Below are 15900 nucleotides of genomic sequence, written 5' to 3' on the forward strand. Positions count from 1 at the left end.
CGCCTGCCCCGAGTAGGGCAGACCGCGCTGCTATTGGCCAGCGGGGCCGGCGGCAGTGACGCGCGGGCGGAAGCGGCGGCGCGGTGTGGATGTCATGGCGGCGCAGGCCGTGGCGGCGCGGGGGCGCTGGCCGCGCCTGGCTCTCGGTGTGTCCCTCCCGCTCCTCCTCTGTGTCGGGCGGCCGCGGGGCCGTTCGCGTGTGCGGGCTGTCGCGCCGTGCCGTCGCTAACCTTGTCGCTCTCCCTTGCAGCGGAGCTGTGGGCGCAGCCGCGCCGCCTGCAGCATGAAGGGCAGCCTGAGCGCTCGGACCAGGTGAGGCTTCCCCGACCTGTCCCGCCCTGCTGTCCCGCTGCTTCCCCTCCGCAAGACACCAGCGGTGCTGGGAACGCTTTGCTCTGGTCGCTGTGTAGCTCGGGGCTTATCAGAGCCCGAGTGCATTGTGGGGAGCGCAGCGCAGGGGAGGTCAGCAGGCGCTGGGAGTTCAGGCCCCACGAATCTGTATTTCAGTATCTTAATGAGAGCCTGTTAAACCTGATAGCTCAGTAGCTCGGACGTGGAGCCGGCGACAAGACCAGGACCAGTGGCCATGAACTAAAACCACAAGAAGTTTCACCTCAGCATGGGGGAAAACTTCTCTACACTGAGGGCAGCAGAGCCCTGGAACAGGCTGCCCACTGAGGGCACGGACTCCCTCTCTATGGAGACATTCCAACCCCACCTTGCCGTGTTCCTGTGTCACTTGCTCCAGGTGACCCTGCCGTGGCAGGGGGTTGTACTGGATGATCTCCGCAGGTCCCTTCCAACACTGACTGTCCTGTGACTCTGTGCGAAGTGAAAAATCTCCTTTCATATCTTGTAATTTGTCCTGGGTGTATTCTGAAGCTTGAGGAGGCTATTCAGAAATACCTCCCAAGGAGGCTCCTTGGGAAATATTTATAAATCTCTCTCTTTAAAATGTGTGGGAGCACATGGAAACTTCCTCAGGCCATGTGCCATGAAATTATTTTTAAAAAAAAGTTTCTTGTGACTTGTCAGACAGAACTACATTTTTACCAGCTTCTGCAGATTTTGACTTCAGTAGAGGTGTAAGCACTGTCTTAGTGAATGATTTAATAGAGTCGCTGGTGTCGTTGCTACTAAAATATAAAAGGCTGTTTACTTGTGAGAAGTCTTTGAAGTTGCGAGGTACCAAGAAGTGAGTTTATAAAGTTATTGAAAAGTTCAGTGGTACACTAAATACCTCTTCTAGTTTCAAGACAAATATTGATTAAAGGATTAAAAGTAACAAATGTTCTCTGTTTTCATGTGAAGCTTACAGATGTTAATCATTCTCTGATTTCAGCCCATACAAATGGAGAACCCCTACAAAGACCCTCCAAAGAGATGTGTCCTATGTGGAATAAATGTGGACTATAAGAATGTGCAGGTGAGTTTTAAAATTGCTGTCCTTGGATGAAGGGAACTGGTTTACTGTTTTTAAATGTGTGTATAGTAAGTCCAAAGTGATTAAGAAAAATAATTATAAAATCCATTGAAATGTGGAGGGGTTTAAAACTTATGAGTAAGAATGTGTGTAGGTTAAGGGCCAAATAATGTAGTTATGCTAAGATGCTTAATCTACTAACTATGTGTGACAGCTTTGCTGTTTAACAAGTAGAGTCCTTGGTTACAATTCAGCTGCCACAAAGCATGGGAGCATAGAAAATACTGTCTAGCTCCAAGCTGTACTTTTTTCTTCAGGTAGAACTGAATTTTGAAAAAAAAACAGATGAAAAAATGAAAAATAGAGTACAAGTAGTAACATAAAGCTCCAAAAAAAAGTTCTTAAACTGACTTTGATTTTTCTTGATTTAACTAGCTTCTTTCCCAGTTTGTTTCTCCATATACTGGCTCCATTTATGGCAGGCATATCACAGGTATGTGAAGTATTAAATTAAATAATATACAGGGCAATAATAATACTTTTGTGAGTCTAAGTAACTGTGCATCAGCAGTCTTTCTGAAAGTAACCAGTCCGAACTCCATACATTTTTAAGAGTATTTCCCTGACTTAGTAGCCTTCATCAAGGAATTAAAATATCCTTTAATTGCATGCATTTTGTATTTAACAGTAAAAGCACACACGCATTTTTCTAGAAGGACTTAATCAAAGCTAGAGGGAATTGTCAGTAACATGCCTTTCACACTCTAATGACTTCCTTAGTGTTGAAAATAATTCATCTCTTTAGGCTTGTGCAACAAGAAGCAGAAGGAAATTACAAAAGCCATTAAAAGAGCTCATGTATTTGGTAAGTATGATTTTGCTTTTGAATTTTCTAACTCAAGACTACTTTTCTACTAAGAACACCTCCATCTTTTTTTTTTAACAGGATTTATGCCAGTTATGTTTAAGAACCCCCAATTTCTCACAGACCCCAAGCTATGTAACATCAAGTATCCAGAGTGATATACTGTACAGAAATAAACAATAAAACTTTTTCATGTTCATGTACTTGTTTGCTGGAAATGTTGCTTGCTAGCATAATGTGTGGTTGACTGAGGGTGGATGTCAGTCATTCTTTTCTTTTTCTTCATGAAGTCTCTGAAAGTTATTGTCTGAAGGAAGATTAAAGCAATAATAGAAACTGGCAGTTCTGTGAACCCCTTCCTCTGCTCACCAGTCTTGCTGAAGCTCAGGTGGCTGTTTTTCCCCTTGCTGGGTTGTAAGATGTGGAGAAGTAAACAGGCACTGGTTTCCTGAGGATAATGTATTTAAATGGTGGCAGTTCATGTAGACAGCTAATTCTGTAACGTGTTCATTTGAATCTCCCTGCATCAGGAGGGTAGGTAGCACTGTTTCTTCACCAGCAGCTTGAAGTTGTATCACTTTGAGGCAGCCTATGACATACTTATCTCACTGGTAGCATCCTGTAGCATAGGCCTTGAACCCTGAGAGAGAGAAGACACATGGAACTCTGGAAGGCAAAGTGAGGGAATGTCATCTTGGATTTATCTTTATGCTGAACAGGATTCGTGCACTGGGAAAAAAAAAAACAACAAAATACAACCTGCAAAAATGCCCTGTTACATCCATCCTTGCAGTGCTAGAGATTGATACATCACTGGAATACACCAGCAGTAGCTTTTGGCATGAAGTCATCTGACAGATCAGAAAGTAGGAGAGTGTGGGTATTCCTTTGCATCTCTGTTTTCTTCAAACACATCCTCATCTGTTTCAGTGCTACTCAGTGTAAGCTTCCTTTCCTGGTCACTGTCCTCTTGGTCTTGAAGTGGTTCTTGGTGAAGCTGCAATGATCTGGACTTCTTGAATGACTTTGAAACTGATGTGGTCTCCCTGCCCTTACGCTTGTTTAGATGCCTAGCTTCAGTGAAGTCTCTTTCCTCTACCATGAGAGTCAGTTTGTCCATGACATTAATATGATGGTCTGTGTTACAGCAGTTCTTGGATATCTGTTGGCCTTTGAAAGAAACAATGCATGTCTGAAATCTGGAATCGGGGAAAAATGTTTGTAGTGCCTGGCAAAGGAGAACATTCTCCTTTGGCTCCACTGGGTGGTTTTTGTCTTCTCCTGAGGAAAAAAAAAATCAGAGTTGCAGAACCTCTTGCACCTCTGCTGTTTTGGCTGCCTCAGGTTCAGAGGTGTTTTCTGCTTCTGCCTCTTGAGTCAACTTGGAAGGGCAAGGCTTGCATCACATTCGGTTGACTTACCTGAACAATTTTGTTGCTTTTTCCTCTTTATTTCTTCTTTTAATTGGCTCACCTCTGCTAAGAGTTTCTCTACAGATCGTTCACTGACTTCTACTGTAATACATATTTTCTGCAAGGAGAAGAGCATGTTGATCAGATTAACAGTATTCACAGTAACTGACTTTAAAATTGTTCAACAATCCTTGAAGGTACTCATGGTCAAGTTGGACATAGAGTAGTAAAAAGCGTAAGTAATGATTTAGAGGTGGATCTGTCAGATAACTTAAACCTTGTGTTGAACCAGGTGCAAGATGTTTTGTTTGATCCCATCTAGGCGAAGGAGATCTAACAAACTACAGAGTACTCCTTCAAAATAATCCTCTTGTGAGAATTTATTCATGGACTTGAAGATTAAACGTTGTACTATACTCAAATGGGAACTTAAATATCAGCTTTGAGAATGTAGTGTGCAGTGCAGTAAGTAGAACTTTCAGATTAGCTTTGTTTTCTCATGCAGTGCAAAATGTGTAGCCCTTGGCTGCCTTGGTTTTGTAGAACTGATGAAGGTAGGCAGGCCTGCCTGGCTTACCTTCAGTTCCTCCTGCAAGGTGGCGTACATCTCATTTATCTTATGAACCTCCTGTAGGGACCCATCTTCATGGAAGAATTCTGACCTGTGACCAGGAGTAGAACAGCACAATTGCAAGCTAGTGATTCCAGTGCTTACTTAGTAGGAGCTTTAGTGAGTAAAGAAGCATTTTGTGTTTAAATGCCAGATGCCTGTGTTGAGACAGACAGCTCCTGGCAAAATATGTGACTGAATTAATTTCCCAGTGTGCTGGAATGGTAAGTAATTGTAGAAAACAGGTCAAGTGAAACAGAGTATGGCTATAACATTTGCAAAGCACTTCAATGCTTTTATAAAAAAGAAAGTGCAGTTATGGTAGTGGGAAGCTACAGGTGTCAGTAAATACAACATGTATTGTACCTGTGTTGTCTCATGGCTCTCACAAAACCAGAGGATACACAGGAACCAGACACTGTTCTGTAACCTTGCTGTTCTGCCATGCCCAGGTTGGTGACCACCAAAGGAACTTTCTGGAAAAGTCTTAAAATGCATAAGTATGAAAACATGATCTATTAATATCCAGAGATGTTTCATTGAAAGTTAAATATTTTTGGCCATTCAGGATCCAATGGAAGGGTTACAGTATGGTTAATCCTTGCTAAATGTATTACATCGTGTACAGATAAGGCTAAAGGCAAACTCCAAGAGCAACCAGAAGCTGAGCAATGCCCATAATTCCCCCTCTTTCTGACTACAGCACACACTAATTCAACATTTATTTGCTAAGCCTAGCCTGCGAGCAGAATCTCTCTGAAGATAAAGTTAACACCAATTTAAATATTTTGATGAACACCATGTATGGTTGAGGTCCTGTACACAAAGCAATTTGATCAGGTGTAGCTTATGTGTGTAAATAAACTGAGTGTCTGCTTGGTGATGCTGGCACCATAGATAAAAAGGGCAGTCCCAGAATAGAATTCCAGGGTAAACTTTCAACTGGGCTGTGGCAACATAAGGAACAATCTTATTAAAAGTTTAAGTTTCAAAGGTAAAATATACAGTGTTACTGAGTCAATTGCAACAAAGTAGAGAAACTTTCAAGTTTTAGCACATGCTGTAGACATTACCCTTCCTGAGGCCGATGCAGAGCATGTTCCAGTCTGTAAGTAGAACAACTTTCTGTCATCACACTAGAGGTTAAAAGGAGGAATACCAGCCCCTGATTTGATAGGTGTGACTGCAGGTTTTTATGAAGAACTCTTTCCCGGAATGTCATGGTCTGGTCTGTGTTACGTCTGAATTTGTACCATCCTATTACGCTCTGCAGGCAGAAGAAAATTCACAGTTACTGTTGAATCATGATGTCCCTCTGTGTCACTGAAGCAAGTTTCATCCAGTGCAAAGTCATGTCTGAATTGTTTGCTAGTAGGTGCATAGTCAAGCAATTAGTTAACTTGAAACCTTTAAAACTTCTAAGCCTATTTCCCATCTTCTTTCCTTCAAAACCACGTGTTGAATTTGTCTGTTTCATAGCCTAAGTTCAGGCTGAAACTGCAAGCTTTCTTCTGTTTGATGTTTCTTTTCATCTTCTACTTTCCCCTTGTAAAACTGTTCTGTGGAAAAAAGTTTAGTTCTTTCTGATGTAGTGGTCCTTAACCACTCGTGAGCTGACCTCAACTGATCTTAAGGTGGAAATTGGTGCAATTCCTTTGGGATCCTTGAAGTGTTCACTTGAGAAATTAATAATTCAAAATAAAGTTGTGACACATACATAGGCAAATCCTAGTCAAAGACAAGCTAAACTGTTTTTTTAATGGAGGAAAAGGATGTAGCTGCCTTCACCAGCAGCATGAGGGACTATAAAAGGTTTAAAATGAGAAAAGAAAAAACCTTGATGCAAGAGGTATCCAGAACAGCCTCCAAAATTTGAGTGAGCTCCTCAGTATGGTTTAGATTTAAGAATAAAATACCTTCTTACAGCCTGATAGTATTTTCTTCAGGGCAAGTTCGTTCAGTTCTCCTGCAGAATTATAAAAGCTATAAGAAAATTTGGACAATTAGAGGGGAAGAAATTTGACTGGAAAAATAACTTTAGCATGCTGAGAATCATCTCACTTTAACATAATAATTTAAAAAATTAATACTATTAAGGGTGAGGGGTTAGAATGTATGGAATTGTTTTTTTCAGTGTGTTAACATTGTTCTGTAGTTTATGTGGTATCATAGATCACCAGAAGGTGCAATATGCTTTATCTCTATTTCTATATGCATAGACAAACGTTAAAAAAAAAGGATATAAAGAATCAAAATAGGAATAGCATAAGGCATTTTGCATCTGTAATTCCAAGAGGTTGATATGGCTACTATAGTTACAGCTAGGTGGTTTTCTTAGACAATGTAACTTGGAGAGTTCAGGTTAGGGTTAATTTTAACTTTTCAATTATCTGTTTCCTTGAGATTCTTACCTGAACAACTGGTAGCATGGAATATGCTTCTGTATGTCTGGAAAGAGAAAGTAACATTACTCTGGGTTCATCAGCTCAAGATGTATATTCTTCTGCATGCTATGATCAGCATGAAACTCATCAAAGGACCAAGAAGTAATTGTACATAATTTCTTAAAATTGAATGCATTAACATAAAATTAAATAAGGTGAAGAAAGGAAATATTTTAAAAATATATTCTAATTAAATTTGTCAAAAGTATAGGGACCCACTTATATAAACTGTATTTTTTGTATACTTTTCTATTATGTCAACTGAAAAATCAAGCTGGGTGCTTTGTGTTTTTCTCCTGCTGAGTGAAGGAGAAATATGTAGTATGAAGAATTTCACTTGAGTTATTCAATGCACATCAATACCAATCACATCAAGATGATAACAAAAAATACATATGGCATCTGCTTAGTGAAATTATTAAAGAGCTTGCAGCCTTCACACATGTAATTTTATAAGCTCCAAATGAGGTAATAGATGCTTATACATTACAGTTCATGCCACTGACAGACAAAGTTTTTCCAGGGCAACAGTTGTCCAGGACAGTTTGTGATGTAGCCAAGACAAGGGTGTAAACCCTGAGTTATGTTTAATATTGCAAGATATTTGGCAAAGAGTAGCCATCCAAGGAACTAGGAACTATTATTTCTTTTAAATTACTGTGTTTTCTGCAGTAAAATTGTAATCTTTTTAGTAGTTAAAATGTTACAAAATAACCTTTCCGTGTGTTTTCGGTTTGGGCTTTTATTGTTTTTTTTTTTATATATCAGCCAAGCATGTAGGATCTTGGAGCTTTGATCTTGCTGTAGACTGCTGTCCCTCAAAACTGAAAGCTGTCATTTATTGCCCAAAACCAAGCAGGCTATGAAAAATATGGACACACTAACCGATTGTATAAACAACTTCAACATCATCCATTTGTGAGTCTGTGATGCTGTTCTTGGCTTCACCTTTCACATCTCCAAGCAGAAAACCTTCCTTTAGAGGGGAAGAGAGAAAAAAACCCCACATTAACAGTAGCATTGAACAGACACACTTGCTCTTGGTGCTCTTGTGGCCTCACCCCCTGTCCTGTGTGCAGTTTTGGGTGCCACAATGTAAGAAAAATACAAAACTATTAGAACCTGTCCAAGGGAGGGCTGCAAAGACAGTGGAGGGTCCAGAGGGGAAGCCAGAGCAGGAGTGGCCGAGGTCATGTAGTCTGTTCAGCCTGGAGGAGAGTGGGGGGAGACCTCATTGCATTCTACAGCTGCCTCAAGAGGAGACCTGGAGCTTCAGACACCGATTTCTTCCCTCTGTTGGCGGTGACAGGACCGGAGGGAACGGTATGAAGCTGAGCTGGGGAAGGTTTAGGTTGGATATCAGAAAAAGGCTTTTCCCCCAGGTGGTGTTTGAACAGTGGAACAGGCTCCCAAGGGAAACGAGCAGCACTAAAGCCTAGCAGAGTTCCAGAAGCATTCGGACAGCACTCTCACAGACATGTGGTGGGATTCTTAGAGTGTCCTGTGCAGGGCCAAAAGTTGGACTACATGATCCTTGTAGGTCCCTTCCAACTCACCATATTCTATCATGATTTTCTTTAATAGCAAGTGTGAGTGCTGTCTTCAGGAGAGGAAAAATGCTGTCAAAACGAACTTTTTTTATTTTTTAGTTTTAACAGAGTGGGTTCTGGCTCATTTTTCAGTACTGGCCCGCAGTTAGGAAGGAATCTTCAGCGAGGCAGTCCTGTGTCTCGGTCGGTTTGCGGTGCTCCCGGGCAGTCCGCGGCCGGGCGGTGCTGCCCGCCGGGCTGGGGCCGGGCGGCCCGGCCAGCGCTGCGCTGGGCCCCAGACGGGGCGGACATGGCGCTGCAGCAGGCCCTCGCCCCTTTCGAGCACGGAACACCCGCGTTTCTCCGCCGCTCGCACACAAAAAGACCGCCAGGCGCTCTCCCGGCAGGGCCGGGCGGGGGAGGCCCGGCGGCAGCGCGGCGAGGGCGGCCCGCCCCTCCCTCCTCTCCCACCGACCCGGACCGGCCCTCCCTCGGCACCCACCGTGTCCGAGTCGGTGCTGAGGTGCTGGAAGGTGAGGGCGCCGAATACGAAGCCCGAGAGCAGGGCCGAGGTGCTCTCGCCTTCCATGCCAGCAATGGCGGGACGGGCCGCGGGCGGGCGGTGTACGGGAGCCCCCAGCGGCCGCCGGCGGCAGCGCCGGGCCCGGGCCCGGCCGCCTCGCTCCGAGCCGCAGGGAGCGCGGCCCCGCGGCCGGGCCCGGCATCGCTCCTCAGCTGCAAAATGCCGAGTTGGGAAAAGGTTCTCGAGAGATGTTCGCTGAGGTTTGATCTTTGCCTGCTTTCAAGCCTAGTCAGCAAGAAGGGAGATTTAATACCAAGGCTGTGCCTTTCGAAACAGGGCATACAGCTGTATGTCTATGCACTGCGCTCTTTGAGAATGTGGGGACAGTCTTCTGAGTTAATGACCTAATAAAATGTGATAAAGAGGTAATAAAATGATAATGCTAAATAATGATCTGAGAGCAGCAAATTGTACCACTTCTTCCTCAGATGTAGACTGTTTGCAGAATGCATGTTTTGTATTTTGAGTTGTCACATTTTACTTATTTTAATACTCGTACTAACATTTTTTCCCCCATTATAGCAGGTGTTCCCGACATATCAGCCAGCAGAAAGTCCTAGAAAACAATTTCAGGAAGAGAGCGTTACAAGTGACAACATTCTTTGAAATGTGATCAGAGGTCTGATCTAAAGGTTGCAGGGGTTTTACTCCTATACTTCAGGAGAGCAAGTGTTTGATTTCATCACTCATCAGGACTATAGGTAAACACAATCTTAGCCTTAGATGTTAATTTCCTGACTCTTGAAATAGGATGTATGGACCTGTGGTCTCTCAAGAGGTATTTCCATGCTTTTTAGGTCTCACACATATTTTTTTCTGTTGCCTATAAAATTAATTTTTTCAGTCAGTTTCTTTTGCCTTAATTTTTTTTGCAAGATTTAGAAGGAATTTTGGCATACTTATATTTAAATAAAATTCTTTAATATTATTTGAAATATACGTGAATGATGCTAGTGTTTAGAAGGGAAAACTGTTATGATTCTTAACTATTGTTACAGAAGAGAGAAGGACGAGGTAAGACATTCATTTCTCAGCACAGTCATAAATGATCTAGATCTTTGAATTAGGGGATGTAGATAGTACAGAATGATGGGCAAAGTTGATGGGGAGGAGCTAGCATGCATTTCTTGCAATGCAGACCATGTGGTATTGAACAAATGGGTAACAAGTACAACACATCTAAAGGGATATATTACAACAAAAGATTCCATTATAGCCCATGTTGCTGTGGTCGAGGCAACAAAAACAGATGTTACAAAAAACTTCTATCGCTGTTTGGGGAGAAAACGTTGAAAGTGAACACAAAATACTCACTCAGTTCAGGAATTCTCCCAAAGGACGCTGTGCTGTGCTTGCTCTCACTCCTAAGCCAGAGCTGGGAGAAAGTTGTATGCATTTAATCAGTGCAATTAGTTTTAGGCATTGACAAATTAATTTATTGCATTCAGTGTCAATTAAACACAAACCACATACAAGATTAATATGGACAATACCTGAGGTAGGTATTGACAGCCATGCAGCGCCTACACATCTATGGGTATTTATACATTGCTGAGGCATATAAATGTAATCAGAACAGTAGTGGATTTCCCTGTTTTGAGATGCAAAGACTCAAGCCTGTTGTAAGCCACAGGATACAATTACTTTCTGTAATTGTTGAATTTATCTTGTATGGAAACAATAATGCTTCTGTAGTCAGAGCTAAATTTGTTTCAGTCATCCTAGTGTGAGTGATACAGTACCTAAAGATACTTCTTCAGTGTTTTCATCATTAATCTGTTGATGGCCTAAGGTAAAGCATAACTAGCATTACTGTGGTCAGATATAAACACGCTCCTGTTTAGTGGCATAGATGGAATCTACAGAGACCTAGAGAGTAGCAGACATAGCTCAGAGTGAGAATGCAGAAGGGCACATATTTTCACTTCAGTGCATGAAGACAGTGTGTTTTCCATTAATAAATATTGCACCTGACACTGCTTGCTATGCAATAGTTACCTCTAAGGTTATTCTGGCCTTTTGGAGAATTTTCCACATGTAAAGCATGAACTTCAGTCATGATAAATATCAAAACAAAACTACCAGAGATTATTTCACCCTTGAGTAGCAATCAGGTAAGGAGTGAATGTGGGGTTGAAACATTGAGAAGACATAAGCAAAACTAATAAAGGCTTTTTGTTGTTGTTATAGCTGGTTAAAGTTCAGTTGAAAAAAGAGGTGTTCTTAGTAGCTTTCATTCTGAGTACACTCAGCAGAATTAATGGGGTGTAGAATGTTCTGATCAGTCCTGTTTGAACACTTTCTTATCCTGAAAAACATGATCCTGGTGTCCTTGGATGTTAAGTGATGCTGGTAAATCAGCCCCGGTTTGCTGTCTGACTCTGTGTCATCGGCTTACAAGGCTTTTCTAAATAGATCAGTCTGCTTTGTAGCATGGCAAAACACACAGAGAAATACCAGGGAGTCCTACAACTGGTGTCAGAAGAATAATTTTAGCAATAATGCCATCTTTCCATGCCTAATGGCAATGTCAGGATGTACTTCTGTATACTGGCTGCAAGCAGCTTTGGACAATGTTGCTTCTCCAAACGGTAAAAATTATACCCTGCATATTTCTTAAAAAAAAGGATCAAGTGATAGAAGGTTGACCTTGATTGACTGTCATGATCATTGTCACTTGCCTCAGGTACAAATACCTCTTTGTTAATCTTTAGGGGGTGTGTTACTTCAGCATCTGAAGCAGCACCTGGCTGGAGCTAATGTGCCAGTGCTGCTTTGGAGCAGTATCTGCTGGGGACATGTGATGTTTGGCTGGTCTGATAAGAAAGGCATTACAAGAAAGGCAAGCTGAAAACTCTCCCCTGACATCCCTTTGGAGTCACTGCAATGGTTAGTGTCGGACAGGAAGGAAGTGGAAAGAGTGGTTGCCAAAATTTATGTGACTATGTGATTCCTTCTTTTTGAAGACCATGGCAAGTGTTATTTCCAGGCTATGTTCCCCTTGTGTATCAGAGGGAAGGCAAAATCATAGTAGCACTCCTTGAAAGCTATCACTTCCCACTGCAGTTTTTAATCTGTTCACAGTATATTTGAACCTGCTTAAAAGCTGGCTGCTTTGCAGGAAAGGGCTGTCTGTACCTGATTTAAGCCTTCCATTTGAGGCACTACAAATAGACACAGGTCAGTGCTGTGTTTGCTTCTTCTTGCACTGGAAAAATAAATGGGTCATAATTCCAGTTCCGTCCAACAATTGGCAGTTAGGCAATAGGCAATGTTTTGCAATATGAAATTAGTAGGATGACCTCAAGGGATCTAGAATCTGGAGTAGTCAGCTGATGCCCATTCCATATCCTTGTCATTTCCCTAGGAGACCAGAAATTGTTTCAAGTGAATTTGTTATGCTTGTGGGTGTCAATTTGAGATTCATTAAATTAAAGGGAGGTTTGCTCTTGGATTCTTCCTGTGTCACCCACATTACTTTCTTGTAAGTTGGGTTCCATTCTTCCCAATGGACAGAGAGTTTTGCATGTTTTCTGGTGGCTTTTCCTAACATATGGAGTACTTCATCATAAAACAGTGCTTGTGATTATTTGGTATAAATTCATCACCTGTTATTTACTGGACCTTACAAATCAGTGCTACATTCTGTTGCTGCATGTTTATTTAATTATTTGCAATACTTTCCCTCTTCTGGATAAAGCCTCTGTCACAGCTTCTAAACTGATGTGATTGCAGCAGGCTAGCTCTTGGTAAGAGGGATAAAAAGGGCAGAAGAATGACATGCAGAATCTCTGTTTAGTCAGTGGATGGCAGAACTAATTCTGAAAGAAATTATTTTGCTGGGGAAATTTATGTAGCCACATTACAAATGTGGTTATTCAGCTTAGTGTTGGATGCATATCTATTCGCATTGGAATTTGATAAAAATGACATTCCATGGCTCTTCTGAATTAATATCAACAACAACAACAATAATAATATAAACAATATCATCATCATCAATTACTGTGATAGGGTACAAAAAGCTATGCCAAATTTCTGACCAAAAATAGGAAACTATGTTATGAATTGCCTGAAGAAATAAAGAATTTCCTTTCTTCTTCACATCATGAGCAAGTTCATTAACTTCATTCAGGGCAGAGATAAAATTCAAATCCATATTCACTTCTATAGCAGTCTTAAGTGTTTTGGATTAAGACATGCAATGCTTAGACCATCATGTCTCAGTTGTTTTTATGCTTATGGTCTCAAGAGCAGCAGGATGCTTTAGAAGCTTCAGCAGCCATTTTTGGCAGAAATTTTACAAAATTAAACTCCTTGGTCATGATTGGACAAGTTCTGGTACTCAGATTTATTCTGTAGTGGGTTTTGGGACAATTTTCCATTGAATTACAATTTTTATTCCATACTGTTACTACGTAGACATGCAGAATCTCCTTGATTTGGGTGTCATTCCCAATTTGGGTGGTTGAGGTGCAGGTTTTTTATTTGTGTTTGCTTCTTTTTCTCTCTAAACCATATGACATCAATGGTAACAGAGTAGTAAGAACATCAAAATGGTTTTTATTATTTCAGGAGGTACAAAGTGGATAAAGCAAAAAGTAATTTTAAGAAGAGCCTCAGCCATATGGATCTTGTAGTACCTTTGGGCTGGATGGTTTGAGCACCTCAATAGAGAGGCAAATAGAAATTCTTCAGTTCTTTCTTTATATGGTTTCACAGAATGAAAAACAACTCTACCTTATCCAGGAGAGGAAATTTCTTCCTCCCACCCAGGCTAGGCAAGTCTGTCTTTCCCTCTATGCTTTTAAAAAATTATCTGTCTTGTGTGTGCCTAAACTTGCTGCTGAAGCATCCCACCAAGTGAGTCGCCACATGTTCCTGTTCCTTGCAATACTTCATTTTGCCCCCCTTTCCTGCTTCAAATCAGGTCCCAGGAATTACCTCCACCCTCCCGCCCACGGGGTTTTTAGCACCTAGGCTCTGTGCATACCGATCCCCTGTGCCGAGGCTGATGGCAGCTGTTCTCAAGTGCTGCCAGGTGGATCAGCGCCCTCCTCCAGCTCTCCACAGGCCCCGCTAGGGAATGTGTGTGAGGTGGGCAAGCCACTTGAGGAAGAGACCAGAAAGGAGAATATAGAATAGTAGCTAAAGAGAAATGTGTGACCAAAGCTGTTTTACAGTGGAGCTTTGTTCCTAGAGAAGCCTTTTGGCAGGGCAGGTAAGAAATAGTGGTTAATGGTGTACCTGACAGCAGCAGGGTGGAGAGTGAGGGGCTTAACGTTGTCACTGGGAGAAAGAGCATTGGGAAGGCAGAAACACTTAAAAAACAAACCAGTGAGGTTTTGTAGAGGATACAGAAGGCTCAGAAGGCGGCCAGCAAGGGGAGAGAAAGGTGAGGAAGCTAAGTAATTAAAAGATGCAAAAGAGAAGTTATATTGCTGGAAAAGATTGCAATGTGATTTGAAAGACCTGAGGGATGTCATGCAGCAGCAAATCTGGAGGTACAGAAGCCACTTGACTCACTATGTGGTACAAGAAGTGTGCCATGGATTCACATGGGCTTGTGAGTGTCAGGAGTCTGGTGCCTGGGTGTGTGGTGTAAATTAGAGGTGGTGCAGCCCCCTCTGACATCTGTGCTTCTCTTACTGCCTGGACAGTGTTGGATGCACATTTTACACAGGATCTTTGCATCTGCTTCCATTTGTAAGGAATCTAGCTGCTTCACAACACAAACCAAGCAACGGTGCTTGGGGATGGGAATATTTTAAAAGGACAGCCCCGGCTTCAGACAAACACACCAATGTATTGGCAAAGGGAAAATCTTTTGTGGACCAGCACGTCACTGTCTTGGAAGTTGTGCCCTAAATGCTCTTTCCACCAAGGCTGGTTCATTTATTCTGTGGGAAGATTATAAACAAGAAGCTGGTAGGCTCCCCTGAGGTTCTAGAGTTATTCACCTTTATATCATCTGTAATGCATGCAAAAAGGCAAGAGAAGGGTGGCTGTAAGTGGTTGAGCTGGGTATTTCTAAAAAATACTGAATTAAATTATTGAAATTTGATAGGCTAGAAGGAGAAACAGGATTGTCTATTGCATTTCAATTCTGTAGTTGAATATGTGCAAAGATAGATGACTTGTTACTTCACCACAGTGTATTTTGTAACCCTGTAATACAGGCTTTTTTGGTGAATTTCTGATAGAGTGGAGGGAGCAGGTTTATTGTCTTGTCAGTCCTTGCCTGCTGAAACTTGCATCTTCATTTCAAATGTGTTATTAAAAAAACAAATAAAATAGAAAAAGCCCGACTTGCATGTCAAGCTTCTCTTTAATTAATTTGTTCAAATACCAAAACAAGCCAGTTATCTCACCATGAAATAGAAAATCTGAGTGAATAAGTCACAGATTTGTGCAAACATCAGTTGGAGAAATGCTTCATGTGTATTAATAAGAGAAGATTTTAGGCAGTCTGAAAAACACACCCACCTAGTTCTGTATTGTAATTTATTGGCAGGACACCCTGTGAAAACCAGATGTCACATTGACAAGGTTCCTTATTGGCAGCATCTAATTATCTAACATATATCATTACTTATCATGTTTTTTTCTTTCTTCTCCCCTGGTGAGCAAACGCTTATCAATTACAAGGAAGTGGGTGGAGTTAGGGCGGGACAAAGGGTAGAAATTACTTTTATCATTGAGAGTATCAGTAGTGTCAGTCTTCAGTGAGCAACAGCCTTCTCCTAGAGACAGCTTTGGCTCTTAGAATGTGTCATTTTTCTTTGCCTCTGTCTCTTGAAGCTTGCTAGATTCTCCACTACAGATGAGCATATATTCTCAGAAAGGCAGCTGATTGTCATTTTGGAGGGGCAAACATGGAAGAAAATAGAGAAGGTCATGGCCTTGCAGAAGGCAAGATTTTGTCTGTCTGGATTTTTTTGTTTGTGGCATTCGTTTTGTTGCCTTCGATATTTCGAGTGTCACTGGGGATTTGTCATTGCTATGTGAAAATTGTAATTAAAATGTTAGAGGTA

At 41.7% G+C, this 15900-nt stretch overlaps 3 protein-coding genes across 14 annotated transcripts in view; 2 read left to right on the forward strand and 1 right to left on the reverse strand.

Annotated features, from left to right (window-relative positions):
- Nucleotides 1-8: 8 nt before the first annotated feature.
- MRPS18C (mitochondrial ribosomal protein S18C) lies at nucleotides 9-2487 on the forward strand. The gene is made up of 6 exons (XM_005485373.4): nucleotides 9-146; nucleotides 251-312; nucleotides 1343-1426; nucleotides 1859-1916; nucleotides 2229-2288; nucleotides 2370-2487. The coding sequence occupies exons 1-6, from the start codon at nucleotides 95-97 to the stop codon at nucleotides 2444-2446; spliced, it is 393 nt and encodes a 130-aa protein (XP_005485430.1). The 5' UTR covers nucleotides 9-94; the 3' UTR covers nucleotides 2447-2487.
- ABRAXAS1 (abraxas 1, BRCA1 A complex subunit) lies at nucleotides 2064-8942 on the reverse strand. Of its 4 annotated transcripts, none has more exons than XM_026792359.2 (9): nucleotides 8786-8942; nucleotides 7640-7730; nucleotides 6722-6758; nucleotides 6227-6276; nucleotides 5384-5577; nucleotides 4677-4796; nucleotides 4278-4362; nucleotides 3710-3818; nucleotides 2064-3569 (listed from the first exon to the last, which is right to left on the reverse strand). In XM_026792359.2, the coding sequence occupies exons 2-9, from the start codon at nucleotides 7664-7666 to the stop codon at nucleotides 3148-3150; spliced, it is 1044 nt and encodes a 347-aa protein (XP_026648160.1). In that variant the 5' UTR covers nucleotides 7667-7730; nucleotides 8786-8942; the 3' UTR covers nucleotides 2064-3147. The 4 variants fall into 4 exon arrangements, with proteins under 4 accessions (XP_026648160.1, XP_005485360.1, XP_026648161.1 ...); XM_005485303.4 differs by having other exon boundaries at nucleotides 6227-6293; XM_026792360.2 differs by lacking the exon at nucleotides 8786-8942 and having other exon boundaries at nucleotides 6147-6293; nucleotides 7640-7685.
- LOC102066653 (glycerol-3-phosphate acyltransferase 3) overlaps nucleotides 8930-15900 on the forward strand; it is a 22837-nt gene continuing 15866 nt past the window's right edge. For 3 of the 9 annotated variants that reach the window (XM_026792366.2, XM_074540755.1, XM_074540756.1), the window contains exon 1: nucleotides 8930-9567. Coding sequence is in view for 6 of the 9 variants with exons in the window: in XM_074540754.1 (XP_074396855.1) it covers nucleotides 15742-15897 (156 nt within the window). In the remaining 3 variants the exon portion in view is untranslated. Of the gene's footprint in view, nucleotides 9568-9625; nucleotides 15898-15900 lie in introns of those variants that run through there. The other 6 variants (XM_074540754.1, XM_074540753.1, XM_074540752.1 and 3 more) reach the window with 6 other exon arrangements.

This window comes from Zonotrichia albicollis, chromosome 5 (genome assembly GCF_047830755.1).
Source record: "Zonotrichia albicollis isolate bZonAlb1 chromosome 5, bZonAlb1.hap1, whole genome shotgun sequence".
NCBI classification, from domain to species: domain Eukaryota; kingdom Metazoa; phylum Chordata; class Aves; order Passeriformes; family Passerellidae; genus Zonotrichia; species Zonotrichia albicollis.

Bases quoted from the DNA above. Each gene is read 5' to 3' on its own strand.
- MRPS18C (XM_005485373.4), top strand. From the start codon at position 95: ATGGCGGCGCAGGCCGTGGCGGCGCGGGGGCGCTGGCCGCGCCTGGCT. The intron at 1,427-1,858 runs GTGAGTTTTAAA...TGATTTAACTAG, and splicing joins TGGACTATAAGAATGTGCAG to CTTCTTTCCCAGTTTGTTTC. The intron at 2,289-2,369 runs GTAAGTATGATT...TTTTTTTAACAG, and splicing joins TAAAAGAGCTCATGTATTTG to GATTTATGCCAGTTATGTTT.
- ABRAXAS1 (XM_005485303.4), bottom strand. From the start codon at position 8,872: ATGGAAGGCGAGAGCACCTCGGCCCTGCTCTCGGGCTTCGTATTCGGC. The intron at 6,294-6,721 runs GTAAGAATCTCA...ATTTTCTTATAG, and splicing joins CCATGCTACCAGTTGTTCAG to CTTTTATAATTCTGCAGGAG. The intron at 4,797-5,383 runs GTAATGTCTACA...ATGCATTTTAAG, and splicing joins CTGCATCGGCCTCAGGAAGG to ACTTTTCCAGAAAGTTCCTT.